Source organism: Chenopodium album, chromosome 17, assembly GCF_948465745.1.
Source record: "Chenopodium album chromosome 17, dcCheAlbu1.1, whole genome shotgun sequence".
Taxonomy (NCBI): domain Eukaryota; kingdom Viridiplantae; phylum Streptophyta; class Magnoliopsida; order Caryophyllales; family Amaranthaceae; genus Chenopodium; species Chenopodium album.
Window position 1 is genome coordinate 47,724,851 of NC_137850.1, and position 21,980 is coordinate 47,746,830.

Here is a 21,980-nt window from a genome sequence, read left to right on the forward strand (position 1 = left end):
TAAAAGTAAACTTGAATTAGTTAAAAAATATCACCCTTTTTATTTGTACTGATATTCTGTGTACTCTGATGCATATTCTGGTTAGGCCAGGGGTAAGGCTATGTACATTTGATCAATTTGGATCTTGAAAGATGCTGCTAGTAAAGCGCGTTGTAGTTGTAATTTGTAATACAGCAGTGTGTTGAATCTGGTGATAGCTATGCAACAATTTTAGCTTGTTAATGCTGACATTTTTCTGGCTGATCATATCGTAGTGGGTTATTATATGTATATTTGTTTCACAATGTAGCAATCTGCTAGTGGTAGCTCTACCCTTTCTGCTCATTATCCTTCTGACTGGATTTTATTATGTAAATGAATAATTTATAGGCTGCAGACATTTCATGGTTCAATGAGAAAAACTATCGTGAGGTTGTCAGCATTGATCATAGTTCCTATATGAGAGCCTTTTTTTTTTCCCGGGTTAGGAACTAGGAAGGGGCAAGTGAAGGGGCGGGGGGGGGGGGGGGGGGGGGGGGGGGCGCGGGAGGAGATGGTTGAGAGAGTATAGTAAGTTGGCAGAGCTTGAATTATGATTAGCTGATGATGGCAATTTTTGAAGTTGATTGTTGTCAGTAGTTGACAGTTTTACTTAAAGTAAATCTTGGAAGTGTATTATGCCTGGTAATTTGTGTTCCAATGTTCAAAAACTGCCCTTCTATTGCTGTTGCACTGTATATAGCCAGTGCAGTGGAATTTTGATGGAATAGAATTTTGTTTCAATTTCTGTAAATGCTTGCATGATTATAATTTACTTGCATTCTGTTTGTGCAATGTTGCACATGATTGGTGCCAAAAGGTTCTTTACTACTATTTGAAAGTATCAAGTGAGATCTGGGGGGCCAGGAAAATATAACATGCCTCTTTACTTTGATTAGGTTTCTTTTAAACATTGCATTGTTTCTTTATGCTGCAGGTCTTTCTATAAGTGGGTATCAAAGACCTTAGAACTGGAAACCTCCATGGGCTGGAGACAGAGTGGAGCATCTGATTCGAGCGACTTTATAAAGTACTGCTCCTTCATTAGAATACCTGCAGAACAAAAAGTATGGTGGTGGAACGAATCGAATTTTGCTGCCATTTTCCATGTTATGTGTAAAATGAGCAAGGAAAAGAGTGGGATATAACATCTAATCATGTATATTTTGACTACATGGCTATCCAAATTTCCGAGTAAAGCATAATGCCAGAGGTATGCCAAGCTATGATTGGCTTTGAAGTTAAGATTCGATAATAGTTCCTCACTTTTGTTCTTCAGATCATATGGCATATGGCATATCTTGGCCATCATTAGTCATTGATTGTGCTTCCTAGCTAAAAATGAACAGCATAATCCAATGTGGATATTGTAGGCTAGAACATTTTACCACCAAAAGGGCTGGTATTGTTTGTTGCTCAAGATGCCATACCGTAATTCCTATACAAACGTGTGAAGTCACAAACTATACTAATATTCTGAAGAACAGAACTTGGAAAGATCCTCAGCTGCAAAACATCAAAAGTTCTAGTCTGCACCTTGGCACTTATAGAAATAGCAACCTTGGAAGCACTTCAGGACCATCTGAATATAAGGCTCTAGCAAGCCAATGGCCAAAAGCTTCTTTTACAATATTAAATGCATGCCCTAGAGCTATCTCTGCAGCAAGGATTGGGAAACGAGCATTAATCTGTGGCGTGAGCTACAAGAAGCAGAAATACAAGCTGAGAGGAACTCTCACTGATGTCTACAATATAAAGCAGCTTCTTTTGAATCGATATCATTTTCCCGAGAATTCAATTAGAGTCCTTACAGGTAATTTGAAATTATTGCTCCATAATATTGTTCACGAAAGGCTTACTCTTTCAGGAAACACTCTCAGATAGAAACAACGAATTATTGCCTTGTTTGATGCTATATTATAAGAATCAGTTAACAACATAGTATATGCAGATATTTGATCGAAGGAACAGGTAAGCTATTCAATTTCATTTTCATTTTAGGTTGGTTGTTTTGGGGGGTGGGGGTGGTGGTGGTGGGAGTTGAAGTATCAACCTGAAAATGTGAAGAGGATGTGACGACAAAATCTGTGGGTATGAAAAATAATTGTAATGGTATCTACTCATGTGATTTTTACATTTGGTTTTAAAGCTTTAACACCATGTTTTGATTCAATTTCATTTTTCGGTTTCCCTTGTCTTACTTATACACCACAATAAGGATTATATTATGAAACATGCATGTGCATTGCTCTAGATGTTTTAGTCAGTGAGAATGTTTTTTCCCTGTACAAAATGCATACGGGGTACATTAAAAGAAGTTACAGACCTAGAGGGTTCTTACTTATGATTTTCTGGTTAAAAGCATAGCTTTAATTGAATAACTGACTGATTATTGGTGTTATCATTATATTAGAGGAAAGTGATCTTGATCGAGTGCCTACTAAAGCAAACATGGAAGAAAGCTTGAGATGGCTTGTTGAAGGAAGCAAACCAGGGGATTCACTGGTATTTTATTTCTCTGGACATGGTTTGCGTCAACGTGATTTTGACAATGATGAGCTTGATGGATTTGATGAAACACTGTGCCCTGTTGACTTCAAGACTGAAGGAATGATCTTTGACAATGATATCAACACCATGATAGTTAAACCTCTAATCAAGGGGGTAACACTCCATGCAATCGTTGATGCTTGTCATAGTGGAACCATCCTTGATCTCGAGTACTTGTATGATCTGACTGGGTAAGAATAACATCTACTCCCAAGTCCCACCTCTGATGATGCTTTTGTTAAGCTTACCACATATACAGTAGTGTATATACTTGTGCTCAGCTTTGGAGTTTGTACCACATATTTGAACTTCCAAGGTAAAGGAAATGCTTTGAGAGCAAATTCAATTTGCAAAATAACTTACGGTTTCAGCTGATTGCTGATCCATGTCTAAGGTTTAGATAGAAATAATGTAATTTGATAATTAAGTTGTGTAATATCTAACACCATTTTCCTTGGCTGCCCCTTGCATATAAACAGGAGGAAGTGGTTGCACAATAGACCTCCTTCTGGAGCTAAGAAGTGTACAAGGGGAGGTCGTGCCATCTGTTTTAGTGCCTGTCGTGATGATGAAATGGCTACTGACAGCAACGTAAGGATGAGATCATTCCTTCTTTTTTTTTTTTTTTTTTTTTTTTTTTTTTTTTTTTTTTTTTTTTTTTTTTTCTATTCAAGTTTGATGCTCTTGTTGAAAATTTGTGCAGCAACTTATTCGAATTCTCTTTCATAATGTTTCTGATTACTGAATTACCGTTGTGATGTGCTGGTAATTCTTGTAATGAATGGTAGGTTGGATCATATTTAAATGATATAAACTATACGATATGTCAGTTTCACCTTAATGCACTGTTTCCTTAGCTTTTCTTTCTGTACATTGCTTCTTGCTATGGATGTCTCTCGAGACTCGCACAGTCCAGCTTCCACCCTGAACTGTTTGTATATTGAACTCGGAATCAGTTCAGTTTATGTTACCTTTCTATTACTATTTACAAGTTTTTGGTTATGAATGCAGGCTTTTACTAAAAAGGGCATGAGCGGTGTCATGACGTATTGTTTCATCCAAGCTATTCTTAATAAACCAAAGTTGACATACTCTGAACTCTTATATTCTGTGCGTAAGTCTATTCTGGAGACCTTTGCATCAAGATGCATCAGTTCAAAGCTCATTGATAAGTTGTTACACCGCGAATTATCACAGGTAGGTTTTTGTTTCTTTTGAATTCCTCCTTTCATTTTTGATACTTTACCCTTATATAACAGGCCTTAGATTGAAAATGTATCATCCTGCTTACTTATTTTAATAGATTAGCAAAGGAACTCAATTTAGTAAGACATCTGAATTTACTCCATTATAACTCAAAGATAATAATTGTTCAGTAGTGCTATTATTTTGGATTTCAGTCAAACCAATTACATGATAGTTCGTAATTCAGTTGTGGATATATAGCAGTTTCATGTTGCTATTAAAGGTTTGATGTTATGAAGATCTCAATATCAGCTATGTATTGTGATCTCACACAACAGTACGATTTATGATGAAGGGAATATGATTTATGATAATTAATGCTGGAAGTTTGACACTATATGAGTTCTTTCAGACTCTACTCTTGGCTTGATTTGAACGTTGTTTTTTTTTTTTTTTTTTTTTTTTTTTTTTTTTTTTTTTTTTTTTTAATATATGGTTCCTCCTAGTCTACTTTGAAATTTATTGATTTTTTTTCAGTTTTTGTCTGCAGGAGCCACAACTGTCTTCTTCTGAAATATTCGATGTTGAAAATACAAAGTTCACCTTGTGATCACCGCAATGAGAAAGTAAGCTTTGAACAAGCTCTCTGCTATTCTTTGTGACAAGAAACCTCTACTTGTTGGAAACATTCTGTATTATGCTTTGATTGCTTTCTTATTGTGCATAATCATTGTCACATGTTCATTGTATCATGTTGAAGTTACCAACTAATTATTCATTATTCATAATTCTGTCAAAAAAAAAACTAATTATTCATTATTCATAATTCTGTCAAAAAAAAAACTAATTATTCATTATTCATAATTCTGTCAAAAAAAAAAAAAAAAAAAAACTAATAATTCATTATTCTTACTAAATAACAGTAATACTATTTTTCACTTTTCTTTGCCGGGTTACACCATGAGAAATTGCAACTACCTTTAGATTTAACTGCTGGAATGGTCTTCAAAAAATAAAATACTGCTTCTGGGGGATTAATAAGCTGAGTTATAATTGACTTGAAGATCTAATATTAGAACTAGAAAAAACAATATTAAGCTAGAGTTTTGAATGCCTAACAATCTAACATACTCCTAGACTCCTAGTACACATTGCTGTAGAGTTTCTATATCACAATTTACATCAATGCACTTTCATTTGTTCTGCTGTGAGCAAAAGCTTGCGAGATATGTCACACCACCTTAAGTAGGAGCCATAGAGGTTAGGCCAATCTGAGGAGGAACACTGAGTGAAATGGTGGAGCCACAAAGACAATACTTTCTCCCGGTTTTCTTCTTCCTCGATCATGTCTATTATTTCTTCCAGTGCACTCTCAATCTCTCCTCGTTCACTGGTGCTAAGGGTTGGTGCATCAGTCCCGTTGCTGGCTTGACACAGTAAAGGAAGCCATGTTGTTAACATCTTCATTTTAGTTTGCATTTGCTGCTCTGTTTTGCCTCCTTCAGTTTGTTGCTCTTTACCCATATCCTTGGCATGCTTGATCAAGAATGCTGCAGAAGTACAGATTTTAAAAGTCTTGAGGAATACGGATTGCAGGAATAATTTTTATCTAAAGTTCCTCTTTTCTGCCATACTATTAAGAATCTTTTAGTCATTAATGTGTGTTAGATTATGTTATTCTGTGTTTGTTTGAGCAGAACTTCGTTGTGCTATTCCACAATGAGCTAATCTAATCTTGTTTAGAAAAGTGAACCAAACTCAAGAAAACTGAAACCATTTATTGTCTAGCAAAGTAAACCAAACTCAAGAAAATTGAAGCCAATCAATGTAAACCACATAAAACTTGGACCAAAATTTCAACCAAGAAACAATAAGAGAGGATATTCTTTGGAAGAGAACCGTATTTAGGGGAAAAATATTCCTCAAGTAATTCATTCATACCTGTGAGCTTGACCAATGAAGCTTGAACCCTTGGCTCAGTTGTTAAAGCTAACCATCCCAACCTTCTAACCCAAGCCCATTTCTCCACCACCACCTCTCCGCCACCACTTTCCTCTATCTTATGGGCTAACCATAACAACTCGGCTGCCATCTTTTCCATGGCGGGCTCATCATCGTCCTCTTTCACTTGATACCATCCCTTGGCTGCCCTTACAACTCTACCGAGCCCAAAATCACCTTTCCCTAGACCAAGGGAAAACTTATTCTGTTGGTCCAACAAGGTGGCTTCTAGTTGGGAAAGTGTCTTGTCAAATACATCAGATAGAACAAGACAGTTGACCTGTCTTAGGGCTTCAGACCCTTCCTTAAGGTTCTCGTTGATCAGCCTCTCAGCCAAGGAACGTACAACTTCATACTTCCTTGAGCTAGTGGGGATGTTGTTTACAAGAGAGAGCAGCTGGTAGATAGCCCGAGCAATGGCTGTGTCACCACCTCGGCCAGTAGCAGTGCTGCTGCTGCTATCTACCAGCTGCTGCTCATATTTACTATGTTTAACTAAAATCCTAGAGGAGAAGGGGAGATAACTCAAAGGAAGAGAATGGACAAGGTGGAGGATAAAAAGGAAGACGAAGGCAAAAAAACAACGTACGATTCGGACAAGTTTTGTTTTATGGAAGGGAAACATGAAAGATTTGTCTGCTGACAAAAACAGCGGAGCCACAACGAGGTTGCGAAGCAGTATGAGAGGGGTTGATGAGCTCTCCATAACCACCCTTGTGTCTTAATTTGCTTACCTTTTCTTTGGTTATGGTGTAAATTTTGTATGAAGATAGGAAGAATGGAGGGAAATTAAAGAGAGGTTAGCTGATAAATTGGGTGATCTGAAATAGAGGACAAATAATAATGAATAAAGCTGGAATTATGATATGTACTAGATTAGTTGTTTAAACCGTTGAATTTTTATTACGTGTATATGGTTCCAAATCTTCCAATATAGTATGTAGCTTTCAATCTAAGTCTAACAACGTTGATGTTTATAAAGTTTCTTGTTTAGCATTGAAGGATTGTATTGTCTAAATATTTCTTGACTTCTTGTGTAGTTGTATATAGCATAATCTTACCCTATACTTCGAGTATGTTGGTAAATTAATCTCTTTGGTCCGATATCTTGTTTAATTTTCGAGGTGGTATATGTAAATTGCAATATTTATTATGCTTATAGATCAATGGATGATTAATTTAGTTCAATGAAGTGCATGTATATTAGTAATTTAGTATGGGTGATATGTTAATTATGGCTTGCACTTGAGACCAGGATACAATTGAACAAATGTTGTGCTTTTATTTGAACATTTACTTATGAATATTTAGCTAATACACAATTTCACATACTGCATTTGTCTCTTTTTGTTTGACCTAATTTCTTTTTCGAGCCATTCCTTAAAGATTGCTCCATACTAAAAATGTATATGCGGACCATTACTTTATTTTCACAAACATTACTTTGATCCCACCACTTTTCTCTTTCATCAATTTCACTCAACCAAAACTTAATAAAGTAATTTTTATTTATGAGGCGAACAATTGGTAGAGAGGGAGTATTATGTACATCTAACCTTGAAAAGTTAATATAGGTGAAGGAGGTTGAGTACAAAGACTTTGTAACTTGGAAAGTCTGATGCTCAACTCTAGCTACTGTTATGTACAAAGATTATCAATTTTTATTGCTATTGTTCGAGGGTAGGATCCTAAGGAAGGATCATATGAGACTCATTTAGAAATGTTTTCAAATGCTTTAAAAACTCCCTTGATTTCTCTAAGTTCACAGCATGCCCTGCTTCCTTGATCACCACTAGCTGAGCATTACTTCCTAAGTGCCTGTATGTACACAAATTCAATTGCAATCAAACAAGCAAAAATGTCAAATGCGTAGTATTTAAAAATAGAGGGAGTACAACACAAGTCATTGAAGGTTCGATGATAAAAATAAAATCGCTTGTATTGGTTTAAAACCAGTGATTATGTAGGGATGGATAATACGAAGTAAACTAAATATGTTGCATTTAACTTAAGCATCAGTGTTATATAAAAAAATCAAGCATTAAGTAAGAAGTATTGAAGCATACCGTTGTAATCGATATCCTAACTCTATAGGGAAAATTTGATCTTGCTCTCCCCATACTATCATTGTGGGCTGCATTCAACATTGAATTTATTTGTCAGAAAATTTAGAGGTCGTTTGGTTGATAAGGAAAATAACTTTCCATAGGAATTGACAAATTATGAGAATTAACTTCCCACATTAGAAATCCCATTAATTGTTTAAAGTTGTTTGTTATTCATGGAGGAATTAGCAAATCATGGGATTTTCAAGTTACCAAGGGGACACTTGGTAATTTAATTCCCATGTTTTGTGGTCAACCAAACAAAACCCCAATATCTAAATTCCCATGGTTTTCTATATCTCCCATTTCTTTTGTGCAACCAAACGACACCTTAATGGAAATGAACTACAATATTGTTACTCCTAATGAACACCCAACTGAGGCTAACATACTACTAACTCAAAACTTGTGAAAATGTGATAAAAAACACACTTTGTTAGAATCCAAAACATGGGTATTAAGCTTAATTTTGGCATTTTTGTTTTTCTAAAAATATTTCATGGAAATGAACTGCTACACATTATTGTTACTCCTGGGGTGCTGGTTTTTTTGGGTTTGGGGCATCTTATGAGACGAGAACGGAGCAAGGTGATTGTGATAGACCTAGTGTTGTTCCAAACCAATCAACTTTATAAACCTGTTGGTAATGGTAGACCTATTATAGTTTCAAACCAATTAACTTGTATGACACTGGGGGGAACACGTTCTGCATTCTTCCTAATTTGTCCGAAAACGTGGATTATTCTTCACTTTTGGTCAAGTTTTTACTTTTTTGACTTGAAAATAAAAGAGGTTGAGGTGCTTTCCATGAACCCCATAAAATCATGGGAGGCTATTTTTGTGATTGGAATTGTCTACTTAAGGCCCCATGGGCCTTTATGTTATTGGATATTGCTATATTGGCCATATTTGGCTCCAATCAACATTATATAATGGTATGACCCTAAAATAATGCATCCCCTATCATTATTTGAGTTTTCGACATCATGTCTCAAAATCTCTAAAGATGGTCCGATCTTGTGTATTATTGGCTTCAAATTTAGCTTCCTGGAAACATTTTCGGAATTGACAAGGTTATGTGTTGTGATAGTTCCTGGAGTTCCCAAAAGGCCTAGGGAGGCCTACTTGATAGCCCAAACCATTCATACCTTAGTGTACATCGGTGATCCATTTGCATATTTCATTTTACGTAACTAAAAAATAAAATAAAAAGGGTTATGCATAATACATGCATGGCAAGCAGAAAGATTAAAGCGGTTTATCACTTACATGACAGATCTTTGGCAATTTTGAGAGTTGCCTATCCTTGAGTATTTCTTCAATCAATTCTCTCTTCTCGTTCACATAATTTTTACACATAACCTGCATAATCATTTAGACATTTACATAAGTCATTAACGCCCGGTCGATCACAAACACCATGTGCCTATTGTATGAGCATACATTGTTCTTGTTCCTTTGGTATTGTATGTCAAAATATTAAGTGTATATCATTCTTTTAATCAGTCTATTAACTCATATATGTAAGTTGCGTAAAAAGGTAGTGATTTCTATTGGTAACGGGTATTCGGGTAACCACAAAATAAGTGACACACGAAAGTGGACATAGGTACCATAACTCGGATTTGGGGACTCACATTAATGAAGTCGGTCAAGAGCCAATCTGGCACTCCCTTGGGAGGTTTAACAAAGGAGAGTCTCATCAACTCCCTCAACTTATCAGCATTTTGAGGCATTAAGATCTTGCCAGCTTCATCCAAGTCTTGAACTTTAAACAAACCCTCCTTCAAGTCCTTCTCTTCAATACAAACCCCGGTGCAACACAACACTGCCTTCTCTACTGCCTCCGGAAATTGGCATGCCATGCTATACCCTACAAAACCGCCATAGCTAATACCTACAAAGCTCACTTTTTGTACTCCATGTATGTGCATTAGCTTCATCAAGCACCTAGCTTGAAAACTTTCTGACCTTTCCTTTTGGGTTGTGTATGACCTCCCAAAGAATATGAGGTCTGGTACATATACCTGTAAAAATAATGTAATGAGTGCAAATTATATATACTAATATACTTATAAAGATAGATTAGCAATGGTAATAAAGAAATGAGTTTTGATGCTAAGAATTATTACATTGTATTTGGGGATGAAATGATCAATTGTATCAGAATATTGCCACATAGCATTGGCACCAAACCCATGAACCAACAGAAGGTTTGGCTTAGATTGCTTGTACACCTTAGGAACCCAACAATGCATGGTGGTTCCGTCGCCAAGATCTGACGACACGGATCGGAGACCAGCATGGGAGAAGGTAAGCCGGTACCACCAGTCCCTTGAAGCCGTGAAGCTTAAGGATCTAATAATTGTGGGGTTAAACATTGTTTCAATAAAAATTAAGCCAATTAGAACCCAGAAGTTCTAATCATATGGCCTAAAGTTTTAATTAGGTTGATACTTGATTAATCATAATAATCAGGATTATTAAGATTGGACTGAGGTAAAATATTCCACATAATAAGGAATCAAGGATTAATAACCAAATTTAGCCTTTAAATTAACAGCTGTTACATTTGTTTACAACCAAGGAAAGAGTATTTTCACAAGGAATATTATTAAGTTACCAGATAAACTTCTATAGCTTATCATATCTTTCCACTAGAACAAAAGATTGGCCACATTTGAAAATGAATCAATTCACTGAACACATTTTCATTTCTTCAATCAACATGTACATAAGACTGATAAGAGTATGTCCATTAATTTTGAAAGCAGCTAAACAAGTATCCTACCTCTCAAAAATTAATATTTCGCCGCAAAACTTGTGCAAGAATGTTGCATCATTCATCACAATGCCAAAATTTCTATACACAGATTAAAAGAAAAGAAAATATATCTATGATCTAAATGTATAAACGCCATGCTCTTCCTCTTTTACTAGCCTTTATTTCTCATTATTGTTTTGCCTTCCGCTGGAAGTAGAATTAGCAAAAATCAACTTGTGAAATCCTGTTTTAACTCATGAGCTTCTTCAACCTCTTCTCTCCAAGATTGGCGACCTTGTTATGCGGCTCAAGAACATGTGCATGCTTGTAGTCTGTAAACACAACAATGATTGTGAGAGTAGAATATACACTTAGCATTGATCAGTAATGTTATAATAAGTTATATAACAGTGAAATTAAAGTTCAGTGTTCAGATAATTTTCGTTTAGAGGATACTAGAGGAAAACTTAACAATATGATTAAAGAAGGGGAATTTGGGAAGAATAAGGACTAACTAGAGCCATATGATTACATCAATCTCGTTAATTAGCAATAGATGATGACAGCAACAATTATGATGATGATGCAGTATCAACCAATTGTCGTAATCTAGCATTTACCCAATTGGTTATCCCAAGAAAATCCAACTAAATTGTTACAGGGTACTCACCCTAAAAGTAACTGAAGAGGGGAAAGTAAGAAAGAAATTATACTTGTACTAGTGATTTAGGCTTGGAAATCACAACAGACGGCAGCTACACCCAATGTAATTAAGAATCATAAAGAAGGTCGGTGGTTAAATACATAAAGGAAAAATAACATTCAACGAAGGAAGATCCAGTCCCTCCACTCACTAAGATTAAATGAATATATTAGCAGCATTTAATAGATAGAAAAGTAGAACAAGAATTCAAGCACTACCTTCAGCAGCTTCCTTATATCGAAGAAGTGACTCTCTAGCAGTCCCTCTTCTTAAATATGCCTTCACATTCTGCAACATAAATTATAAATCAAAAGTTATCCACAAAACCAATATACAAATGGAGATAAAGTCGCTTTCAGAATGATACCAATTTGCAATAATGTGACAGCTTGCCTTACCGAAAGATTTTTCCCACAAGTTAAGCTCTCATACTTTTTTTTTTTTGAAGAAAGTTAAGCTCTTACACTATTTATACCTTATGTTTTAATATATCTCGGAACACTAAATGCAGCACCAAAACAATGCAGAAGCAGATTATGAGGAAAAAAAAAACAGCAACTTGTGATTAAACTAAAGAGCGGAGTCTTTTGTAATTTAGGGAGAAAGATTTCTCACCTTTTTACTAAGTGATATAGCTTTTGTGCAATCTTCCTCGGCTTACTGAAAGCTACACAAACAGAAAATTGATTTAATTACATCACATTTTTTTTTTTTTTTTTTGGGTGGGGGGTGATTAAGTGGATTTCCTTATATTCATGAAACTCTCAGAAGTTGATTACTCAAATATTGGATATACAAAACACAGTGCATCAAAGGGAAGGCTGAAATGAATCTATCATTGTAATAAAGAAATCAACATTGTCAGAGAAACCGAATAAAAAGAAAAAACATTTACCATCCCAGCTCCAAGTATGCAGCTGCTCGATTGCAATAGTACGTTGCATTAATCCCATTCAGCTTTACAGCTTCAGTGTAATAGTTGACAGCCTTACTCCACTGTTTCCCCTTGTATGCAGCATTACCCTGGAGAAAGATTGGACAGTGAGACAGTATATCTCTAAACAATTAGAAAATCATCAAAAAGAAGCTCCAACATAAGAAAGAAAAAACAATGAAGTCCAACAATCACGAGCTAATAATTGTTTCTCACGACTCAAGTTTGGCTATTCTAATGAGTAATAACCCAACTACTAAAAACTTTTAATTCAACATTGTAGCAACCGGCACTAAACTTGATATCAAGGGAAGATATATGCTAGAAACTTAGACTTTACAGATTTCACGATTTTTATAACCTGACAACAGCATTACTAACCTCAATAAGTCACAGCCCAACCAATAGATAGATAGCAAGGAAATCTAAATCGCTTTCTTAGTGAATTGTGATTACCCAAGGGGAATGGAAACACAAAGATAGTACTGCTATTTTGGGTGGCAGGGACCAGAAGTACTCAATATTAGGATGCACCTGCTCTTAGAGTGAAGTGATAAATCACAATTCATACTAGAATATTTTATACAAGTAATTCAACCTGATTAGTATCTAGTTAAAGACCCAATTAATGAAGAATCACAGTCGTCACACAAATACTTCAATAGTGTCGGTTAAGGAATAAAAAAGGAAAGGATGACAATGTTTTATGGTAAGTATGGAGCGACTGGCATCTCCAAACTCAAGTCCAAACCCTGTTAGATTATAGAGGAAGTAGCATCTTCCTTATCCAAGGTACTGTACATTTGGCCTCTCACACAATCTCAAACACTCTAAATTTTTTTACTTATTTCTTCCGTTTTTTTTTTTAATGCAGCGCTTTCTAAAAAGGGAAGTTTCAATTTAAGTGAACCACTTTCCATTTTAGTCAATATTATCTCTCTATCTCTCTCCTATCACATGGGTCCAGTCTTGTCTTTCTCTCTATCCCTCTCATCTCCTAAAATTGCCTAGGAGTCCACAAATTTTTAAAGTGCAACTAAAGAAACGGAGGAAGTATGTTTTACTGATACCAAGTAAAACTAACATTCCTGAATCAAATGAGAGCAGTAATTTACAGAAAGCTCTCACTATGAGGTCCAGCCTTTTCAATTTCATAAGGCATATGCAAACAAATACAATCTCTTCTGCAATCAGAAACACCTATTCCAGCTCTGGAATAGTGTTGCAAGGAAAGGGATCAATCATTGCTTTGCTTTGGTATGAACACAATTGAGCTTTCACAAACCTAACATTACCAGCATTTTTCAACAAACTAACCTTCTCTTTCAGCAGTTCAGAAGCATCCAAGTGACCATTGGTATCTGGCAATGGCTTGGACTCGAATGCAAGTCTCACTTGTTCTTTAAGTGTTGAATAGCAATCCAACACAGTATCGAGCAGAAACTTATCAGATCCATGAAATGCGATCAATGAAATAGAAGTTGGAAGACCATCATGCTCTCCCAGTGGAACAGTAACCTGGCAGCAGAACAGCATGTGACTTCTACAAGAATAAGCAGATAAACCCCCATAAATTAACCCCCAAAACTCAGCCTGATTGTTCAATACCTGACAGCACCCGGACATGCTTGATATGCTGGATAAGAATAGTGCCCGATCATTAAACTCAGAAGACAGACCTTTTCTTGAGTTGCGTTTTATTGGAGGATCAATTATTGTTGGAAGAACAAGAATTCCATCTACCTGAGGGGGAAAAAAAAATTAGAAGATTTAACTCAATAGATACAGCTTTACCAAGAAACCCCCCACCCCACACACACACACACACGCACTGAATGAGAGAGGAAAAAAGAAAGAAAAATCTAAGGGTACACCACCTACAGATCTAGCGCACATAATCAGAGTAGAATAATATACTAGCCAACAAACTAGATATGGTCCAACTTCTTCAACTCCAACAGAACCACAGGTAGAACATGAACATAAGTTTACCAAGAACTGCAGATGAACAGTATTTACTGAAATTGAAATCCTAAAAATGGATGCAAAACTTATTCCTAATCATAATAATCAGCTCAACCTTGAATGTTCAATCCATACATCCACTAGCTATGGCATATTTATTTTCCAATTTCATTCTGAAATTAACATTAGAATTGCCCAGATTAAGAAGAAGCATAATATCTGCACAGAAGCTTGAAGAAAACAATCTCTGTTATGGTCATTGTCCAACCTAAATGTTCATTACTAATGTTGGCTTGCACACTTTTTATCAAGCAGTCATTACTCCCAAGTACCCGATCACACAAGGATATATCCAATAACTGGACAAGAAAATCCAAAAATTCAGATTAAGATGCCTCAATCTAAGATGACTATAAGGAAGAAACCTATGCTGCTACTTCCTCTAAATTTATACTCCATACCTTTTAAGCAAGCATAATTGTTTTCCTTTTAAAATCTCTAACATTAAAATTGTGTTACAACACCATGGAGTGATCAAACATGCACCTTCTCAAACTTCTAATACATCCCAATATCTCATTACTGAAGACCTAAAAGAAGTCCCCCCCCCCCCCCCCCCCCCAAAAAAAAAAAAAAAAAACAAAAAAACTGTACTTCAAAACAAGCTGCACAAAATTACATCTGATTAGGTACATCTTCAGGTGGCCTGCAGCGGCAGTTCTGATACATGGAACAAGCAGGAATAAAAGTACTGTTCGTCCTCATACAGACCTGGAAAATGGGTCATTTAAGTCGCGCATTCAACACAACTTAAACATCATAATTTTAAAAGCAAGCAGGGAATAAGGGAAAACAGGACTATTCATCCTTATAGACTTGGAACCTGGATCATTTAAGTCACCATTATTTTTCACACATGCAGGGAATAAGGGGAAAAAGGATTGTTCATCCTTATATAGCCCTGGAAAATGGGTCATTTAAGTCACATTCAACACAACTTAATGAACAGCTGAATATACCTTTAGAAGGTCCTGCAACACAGCACGCAATTCGGCCCTCACTTTATACAAAACTTTTACATCCTCAGACATTGAATCGATTGCTGTACGAACACGTCCAGATACATTAGCCCCCAACTTTGGTTTCACTGATGTGATCCATTCTCCATGATTTGTTTTGAACTCATATCTGATAAGCATTTTAAATGCTGGTCAGAACAAAATACAAAAATCAAGAACACATCATAAATACAGCACCTACAAGCCATGAGAAACAAATCACCAAAGAAACCATAACAATCTAGTGTGAATGTAATCACCTTTATTTTCCAAACATGCAAGAAAAAAGGGGAAAGGTACAATTAACAGGTGAAAAACAAGCTTAATTCAGCAGACCAAGATTTTAAAGCGAAGTGAACTCATATCTGGTTTATTTAATGTGCATTTCATCAGTATTCTGCAGGCTAAAAAAAGCAAGAAAGATACAGAGAAAGATACATATTTTAACATTAGGCAAAGTCTCTAGAATTGAATTCAGCAATTTATAGAAGCTAGACTAAAAAGAAAGAGCAATTATGATAGCCAAATTTAATAACCAAAAGCATATACTCCATGAAAGATTGGGGAAAAAAAAGACAATACCATTGCACAAAATAAACTCCTTTGCTGTAAAACAAATCTGGAAACCATCAAATACAACTTGCTTCATAGGGTCGCTCCATCCCATTCATATAAATTTCATAATAAGTCTTTATTTTTCTTTTCAATACTCTTTAAACCACATTAAATTACACCAACCTCGCAGTTTAGAAAGCAAGTGGTATCAGTGGTGCTCAATAGTGCTAGGAGAGTATTCACCAAATAAAGCAAATGAAAGGCACGGAATTAAATTCTTTTTTGTATGTATTAGTATACACTCTTATATTCGTTACTCGTTAGAAAAAAAAAAAAAAACGAGAAGAAGGTATCACTCGTACACAAAAGGGAATATTACATTAGGAATTCCCCTGGTGAGCCAAGGGCTTCAATGGTCTGAATTTCATGCCCTCAGCTTATTTATACTCCCTTTGTCCCAACTCCCAACTCCCAAACATTAGTAAATTAAAGAAGAGCTTTCCAAGAAGATACCTATTAAGTAAAACCATAACCGACGAAAGAGCTTTGAGAGCTCCTACTCCACTTTGAACAATTGAAGACTCTTCACAAAAGGCTTTCAAACTTGCAACATTTGAGGCAATAAATTGGCCAATATTTACATGCTTGGGGCTCTGGTCTGCACAGTCAATGAAATAGAGCCATAATTACAATAACAAAATATAATAATAAACTCCTTTTATTTTGACATGGAACCAGTGCACCACCAATACATCAAATCATCACTCAAGTATTCCCATATACATTATACCAATGGCATTCAAACTTAACCCAGTACAGAAGAAGAAAGCTTTACATGTTGGGTTGCAACCCAACTACTAGCCACACATCCACACGTGTATGTCAATATTATTATTTGACATTAAATTAGAAACCTTGGAGTACATAGGTACTTGGCAGAAATGTAGGATGGTAGGAAGTCAATGACTAGGATACTTTGTTTAGGAGTTTTGGTAGGAAGTATATTTACATTTTTTCCTAATTAATTTATGTGTTATGAAGTTTACATATTTAGTAAGATTGGGAGATCTTGTAATTTCTACGTTTATAGAAAGATATAGAGGTATTTCTATGCAGTTCTTTAGGAAGAAAAAATCATTGTATGTGTTGTTTTTAAGTAGAGAAGAGATGGAGAAAACCACCATGACACAAAAAAAATTGGGTTGGCAATGCTGTATTCGCAGTGTAGTTCCTAATATTCCGAACATTATTTAAAAAACATACAATGAGGCTTACATCCAGATAGCTTTTCTGTCATCTGCTTCACAAAATGTGATGTCTTAGGCTTTGAAGCTTCTGAAAGTTCAAAGAGATCATCTGCAACTACGAAGCGCCTTGACCTCCTGGGCTCAGTCTTTAACTGGAGCAAAACATGTCCAACACGATGTAAAACAGAGGGATCCCTAGCAAACCATCCTGAATAATAGCATTAGCCAAGATTTACACTATAAGGATTGTTGAAACAAAGGGAGGAAGGGAGGGGGCAAGGGGTATAGTAAATTGATTTAGTGCAGAGTAGTTCATTACCGATAGTATCTAGACTTTGAGAATTTGGCAGGACTCCATCCATAGATACAGCCCCATGAGATGGGCGAAATCCAAACACACCACACAGTGACGCTGGAATTCTTATACACCCAATTGTATCAGTACCTGAACCATTAGATTTGTCAGATCATTGAGAAGATATCCAACTTAATATTATACTTCCTCCGTTTTTTTTAGTTGCAATATTTTTATTTTCACGGTCTCCTAGGCAATTTTTGAAGAGGAGAGATATAGGAGAAAAATAAGAGGGACCCATGTGGGTAGGAGAGAGATAGAGAGAAAGAAATGTTAAAAATGAAAAGTATTGCAAGTAATTAACAATTTCCAAAATAGGAAAATGTTGCAACTAAAAAGAAACAAAGGAAGTAGAAAAAGTACTACTTTGCTGAATTACTTGATTGATCACAAATTCACAATAACCAGCAATTAGCTGTTTCTAGAGAAAAGCAAATTATATGATCATATTAAATGCTTCACAAAACTCAATTATACTCCACTGACTCCACAATCCACACCAAAAGTTACTGAGAATCTAAGTAAACCGCAAAGGCAACCACACATAGTGAATGTGCCTCTATAGATATGGATCAATGAATGTGACAACACCTGCTCAAAATGCACAATATATGTCCAGAGAGAAGAAAAGATCAATAAGTAGTTGCGGAACAAACTATAAATTTGCCATTTTGATGCCTTCATAAATCTTTCACAGCTATATTTTCAAAACTTAGAAGACACCTCAGTTATGGGGCATAACCATCTTTCCAATTATATACAGTAATATAGCTTTATAAATACATGGTGAGTGAAAAGGCCACGTACCAAGAGAAAAATCAACAAGCTGTGCAGCAACCGCTACAGCTGAGCCACTAGAAGACCCCCCAGGAATATGATGTGGTGTCGACGGATTGATTGGAGTTCCATAATGCACATTTTCGCCAGTTATCCTGAAAAGAAAACACTGCTTTACCTCAACAAACTTTTTCCCATCAGTAAGAGAAAAGTACCAAAGTCAGAAACAAATCAAATGATGGCATTTGAAGAGCTACATTATGAACAATGATCACTGGGCTACAAATGTTAGTGTCCAACTGACTAATTTCATTAATAAACCATTAACCTGACCAGGAATCTAAACCACGCAAGAGTTTCATCCAATAATTTGGCAAACCAATTACCACCAATGACATGCACGGATATTTAGAACCTACTGCACGGTGAAGCCAATACTGCATTTAGAATAGAACCCAAAAACCCAAGCAACCAAACAAGACCCAAGAGTCCAATATTCTTCCTCTGTCACAAATTATTAGCCACATTTATAATTATACAGAAATAACAGGACACAGTCAAATAGAGTTAAACGATCTCACATTACCCTTAACTGAAAACTCTGACACCATTAGGCTTGATGGATAATCATGCTATTTTCACTCCATTCCTTACACCCCTAATCAAATGTGGCCATTATTTAGGAACGACGAAAGTATCAAATCACTTCTCACTAAAACAAATACAGTTCAACAATGACTCACAATGCCCCCTAAGTATGATCAATGATTCACTGCTCTCATGTATAGTATTCAATATTTCGATTATTAAACCAAACTCGCAGTTAAATTCTACTCTCAAATACAAGACAATGTATGCAAATTAACCCCAAAAATGACAAACCCATCAACCAGATCATAGCATAATACAACAATTTAAACCCAAATTTCCAAACAAAAGTCCAAGAAACAAAAATTCAAATGAAGACAGAAGAATAAGATAGATAGAGTACCCAAATGAGAGTTCATCCAAAACAGTGGACCCCACACAAGTAGCACCCTTCTTCAACAAGTTAGTAATCACAATTGCTGTCTTCTCTCCTTCATCATGCGTTTTCTTCCAATCTGGGTTTCCAAACCCCGTTATTCGCCCCTTTATCTCAAATCTGCACCATCACAAACACAATCACACCCTTCAAAACAAACCCATTTCAACAAAAAAAAATTAAAAAAAAAATTGCAAAATGAGAAATGACGAACATGTCCTTGACGGCGAAGGTGAGGCCATGAAGAGGCAGAGGAGCAGCAGGAGGCGGCGGTTGAGGAGAAGGAAGAAGCTCAAAACGCTCAACAAAAGCGCCAAAATCCTCTCTTTCTAGAAACTTCTTCTCTCTCCTCCTAATTCTCTCTCTAGAAACAACTACTGCGATCCCTGCAACACCAATACCGATCAAAATCCAAACTTTAGGGTTATTTGATAAGCTGGTTTTAAGGGAATCCGCCATTGTTAGGGTTTAATTTGATTGAAGATCTTAAATTTTTCTGGGGTTTTGGGGGGGGGAGGAAGATGGAGGGGGTTTGAACTTAGAAGTCGTAGGGGTTGATTGTTGTTCAAGGTTTAACAAGGGTTTTAGGAGAGAGAAATGGGAAGGTTTGGTGAGTGAGGGCTGAGGGGTTTACAGCGGTAGGATGAAGATGGTTGGTGGGGCCAGTTGGTTTGGACGGTGGATGTAAGAGTTGAGAGGAGGAGGTATTGATATCACGAGAACGTGGAAGATGTGGGGTGTGTTCTATTCTGAATTTAACTAATACGGAGTACGTAGTATGAACTTATATTAACTTAATACTCTCTCTATTTTTAAATACTTGTTCCATTTTTTCATATGCGGAGTTTTAGGAGAAATTAGAGAAAGTAATAATAAAATACGGAGGTAGTGGGATATGTGGAATAATAAAAAATTGTAAAAAGCAAAAGTAGTGGTGAGAGAATATGAAAATAATAAAATATGATCACGGTTGGTCCATTAAATATGAGAAATTAATTTAATATTGTAAAAGTTTTCCAAATAAGGAAATAGAGCAAGTATTTAAAAACGGCCGAAAAAGGAAAGTGGAGCAAGTATTTAAAAACCGATGGAATAAAACTTACTCTGTATTTTAGTTGTAATTTGACCTTGGGCAGCCTTTATTCGAACTTATTTTTTCTAAATAAAACTCAACTTATCTTAAATTATTTAAACTTAGTAAAGCTGAAATAAGTGAAAATAAGGTGAACAAAACATACCCGTAGTCATGTAGGTGATTCTATGTACCAATGCTTGAAAATTTTTACATTACTTCGATTTTATAATTATGTGCGGTGGCTGGGTTTTCGGGTGGTATGGGTAGGTAGCAGGAGGAGGGTGGTGGTTAGGAGGGGAATCAACTTGAAGAATTTGGGGAATGTAGAGAGCAAGGAAAATAGAAAAAAAATATGTCTAACAAATAATAACAAAGAGAATAAGGACGATTGACTTCCTTTTTCTTTTTGATGAATACCCCAACTAAACGGCCTATTAGTTTTTCCAATATTCACTGACTACGTATTAATGTTAACTATTTCTTTTTTTTTTACAACCAATGTTAACTAGTTTTTACAAATCTACTTAAAGCAGAAGTTCAATTGAATAAACAGGATTTTAACTAAATTGTGATGGACATAAAATTAAAAAGTGATGATTAATTTGTGAAAAATGAAATAATTTTGCATCTATCACCAAAGGTTTTAGTGATCAATATTGCTTCTTATAAATTATGAAAAAAACTACTTTTGTTATACTCTCTCTGTTCCTATTTTTTTTGCCCCATTTTATTTTTCATATTCAAGACACGTTTTAAACGTACATAACTTCAATTCTATAAGTATATTATAAAAACTTTATATTAATAAAATATACAATAAAATGAATCTAACAAAACCCTATACAATTATATTATCTCTTATTGATTAATAAGAATTTATGGTCAAAGGTTTTAAAGTTTAAATAATTATTTGCAGTGGGGCAAAGAAAAATGAGAACAAAGGAAGTATATCTAAGGCCTAAGGGTTTAGATCGGCTCATTATTCTCACTTTAACATTAGATTCTCATCTCTTCTCTCTATCCTCCCTTATTTCAAAACAAGGCCTAAACTTTTATTTGCATTAACGAACACCGCTATCACATAAAGGTGTGCCGAAATCACTTCCTCAATTTAACCTATTTTGGTACTTTATACAGCTACATCAAATTAAACATACGTATCTAGGTACTCGTACTACTTACTCGTATTAGAATTCTTCGAATGTAAAATTTTTGTAGTGCATTTAGGGCTTTTTTGGTTCACTTTATTTTTGCTTATTTCATATGATCTGCTCTGATCTAATTGTTTGATTTGACCAAACTTTGACCTTAAATGTACAACAATCAATAAGGAAAAAATATATCAAGTGGGATCTTGTTAGATTCGTAATAATGTGCATTTTATTAATATGTAGTTTTCATAATTTTTATTTATTACGAAATTAAAGAAATTTAGCGATAAAAAACTGCACATAAAACGATGATCCGATCTGAATTTATTTTTCTGATCTGATCTGATCTAAACTTATTTTTGACAATCTTTTTAAAAAATCAGATGTACAAAAAAATATTGTATATCCATTATAAAGTTACCCTAAAATAAGCCAAAGTTACTTTAATATGAATAAAAGTTACCCTAACATAAATTAAAATTACAAAGTATTTATGTTTATTGATAAAAGTTA

General features: G+C 35.4%; 4 protein-coding genes across 4 annotated transcripts; 1 reads left to right on the forward strand and 3 right to left on the reverse strand.

Moving 5' to 3' along the window:
• The first annotated feature begins 1,179 nt into the window (after window positions 1-1,179).
• LOC145589993 (metacaspase-1-like) lies at window positions 1,180-4,548 on the forward strand. Its single transcript, XM_081646721.1, has 5 exons — window positions 1,180-1,831; window positions 2,432-2,759; window positions 3,048-3,159; window positions 3,580-3,765; window positions 4,304-4,548. The coding sequence occupies exons 1-5, from the start codon at window positions 1,360-1,362 to the stop codon at window positions 4,361-4,363; spliced, it is 1,158 nt and encodes a 385-aa protein (XP_081502847.1). The 5' UTR covers window positions 1,180-1,359; the 3' UTR covers window positions 4,364-4,548.
• Window positions 4,549-4,726: 178 nt separating this feature from the next.
• LOC145589994 (uncharacterized) lies at window positions 4,727-6,532 on the reverse strand. The gene is made up of 2 exons (XM_081646722.1): window positions 5,695-6,532; window positions 4,727-5,303 (listed from the first exon to the last, which is right to left on the reverse strand). Exons 1-2 carry the CDS (start codon window positions 6,458-6,460, stop codon window positions 4,936-4,938), a joined length of 1,134 nt encoding a protein of 377 aa, XP_081502848.1. The 5' UTR covers window positions 6,461-6,532; the 3' UTR covers window positions 4,727-4,935.
• Window positions 6,533-7,410: 878 nt separating this feature from the next.
• Window positions 7,411-10,240, reverse strand: LOC145589995 (uncharacterized). Its single transcript, XM_081646723.1, has 5 exons — window positions 9,992-10,240; window positions 9,497-9,886; window positions 9,129-9,221; window positions 7,821-7,888; window positions 7,411-7,572 (listed from the first exon to the last, which is right to left on the reverse strand). Exons 1-5 carry the CDS (start codon window positions 10,238-10,240, stop codon window positions 7,443-7,445), a joined length of 930 nt encoding a protein of 309 aa, XP_081502849.1. The 3' UTR covers window positions 7,411-7,442.
• A 303-nt stretch (window positions 10,241-10,543) lies between these two features.
• LOC145589992 (outer envelope protein 64, mitochondrial-like) lies at window positions 10,544-19,747 on the reverse strand. Its single transcript, XM_081646719.1, has 13 exons — window positions 19,456-19,747; window positions 19,209-19,361; window positions 18,248-18,372; window positions 17,405-17,530; window positions 17,102-17,293; window positions 16,352-16,496; window positions 15,245-15,413; window positions 13,869-14,003; window positions 13,578-13,778; window positions 12,222-12,349; window positions 11,942-11,993; window positions 11,545-11,614; window positions 10,544-10,955 (listed from the first exon to the last, which is right to left on the reverse strand). The coding sequence occupies exons 1-11, from the start codon at window positions 19,698-19,700 to the stop codon at window positions 11,984-11,986; spliced, it is 1,629 nt and encodes a 542-aa protein (XP_081502845.1). The 5' UTR covers window positions 19,701-19,747; the 3' UTR covers window positions 10,544-10,955; window positions 11,545-11,614; window positions 11,942-11,983.
• Between the last annotated feature and the right edge of the window lie 2,233 nt (window positions 19,748-21,980).

Bases quoted from the DNA above. Each gene is read 5' to 3' on its own strand.
- LOC145589993 (XM_081646721.1), top strand. From the start codon at position 1,360: ATGAACAGCATAATCCAATGTGGATATTGTAGGCTAGAACATTTTACC. The intron at 1,832-2,431 runs GTAATTTGAAAT...TCATTATATTAG, and splicing joins TTCAATTAGAGTCCTTACAG to AGGAAAGTGATCTTGATCGA. The intron at 3,766-4,303 runs GTAGGTTTTTGT...TTTTGTCTGCAG, and splicing joins TACACCGCGAATTATCACAG to GAGCCACAACTGTCTTCTTC.
- LOC145589994 (XM_081646722.1), bottom strand. From the start codon at position 6,460: ATGGAGAGCTCATCAACCCCTCTCATACTGCTTCGCAACCTCGTTGTG. The intron at 5,304-5,694 runs GTATGAATGAAT...GTACTTCTGCAG, and splicing joins TTCATTGGTCAAGCTCACAG to CATTCTTGATCAAGCATGCC.
- LOC145589995 (XM_081646723.1), bottom strand. From the start codon at position 10,240: ATGTTTAACCCCACAATTATTAGATCCTTAAGCTTCACGGCTTCAAGG. The intron at 9,222-9,496 runs GTGAGTCCCCAA...ATGATTATGCAG, and splicing joins TCTTGACCGACTTCATTAAT to GTTATGTGTAAAAATTATGT. The intron at 7,573-7,820 runs GTATGCTTCAAT...GTGTACATACAG, and splicing joins TTAGGATATCGATTACAACG to GCACTTAGGAAGTAATGCTC.
- LOC145589992 (XM_081646719.1), bottom strand. From the start codon at position 19,700: ATGGCGGATTCCCTTAAAACCAGCTTATCAAATAACCCTAAAGTTTGG. The intron at 16,497-17,101 runs GTATGTTTTTTA...TTGACTGTGCAG, and splicing joins ATCTGGATGTAAGCCTCATT to ACCAGAGCCCCAAGCATGTA. The intron at 14,004-15,244 runs GTATATTCAGCT...TTTCCCCCTCAG, and splicing joins TGTTGCAGGACCTTCTAAAG to GTAGATGGAATTCTTGTTCT.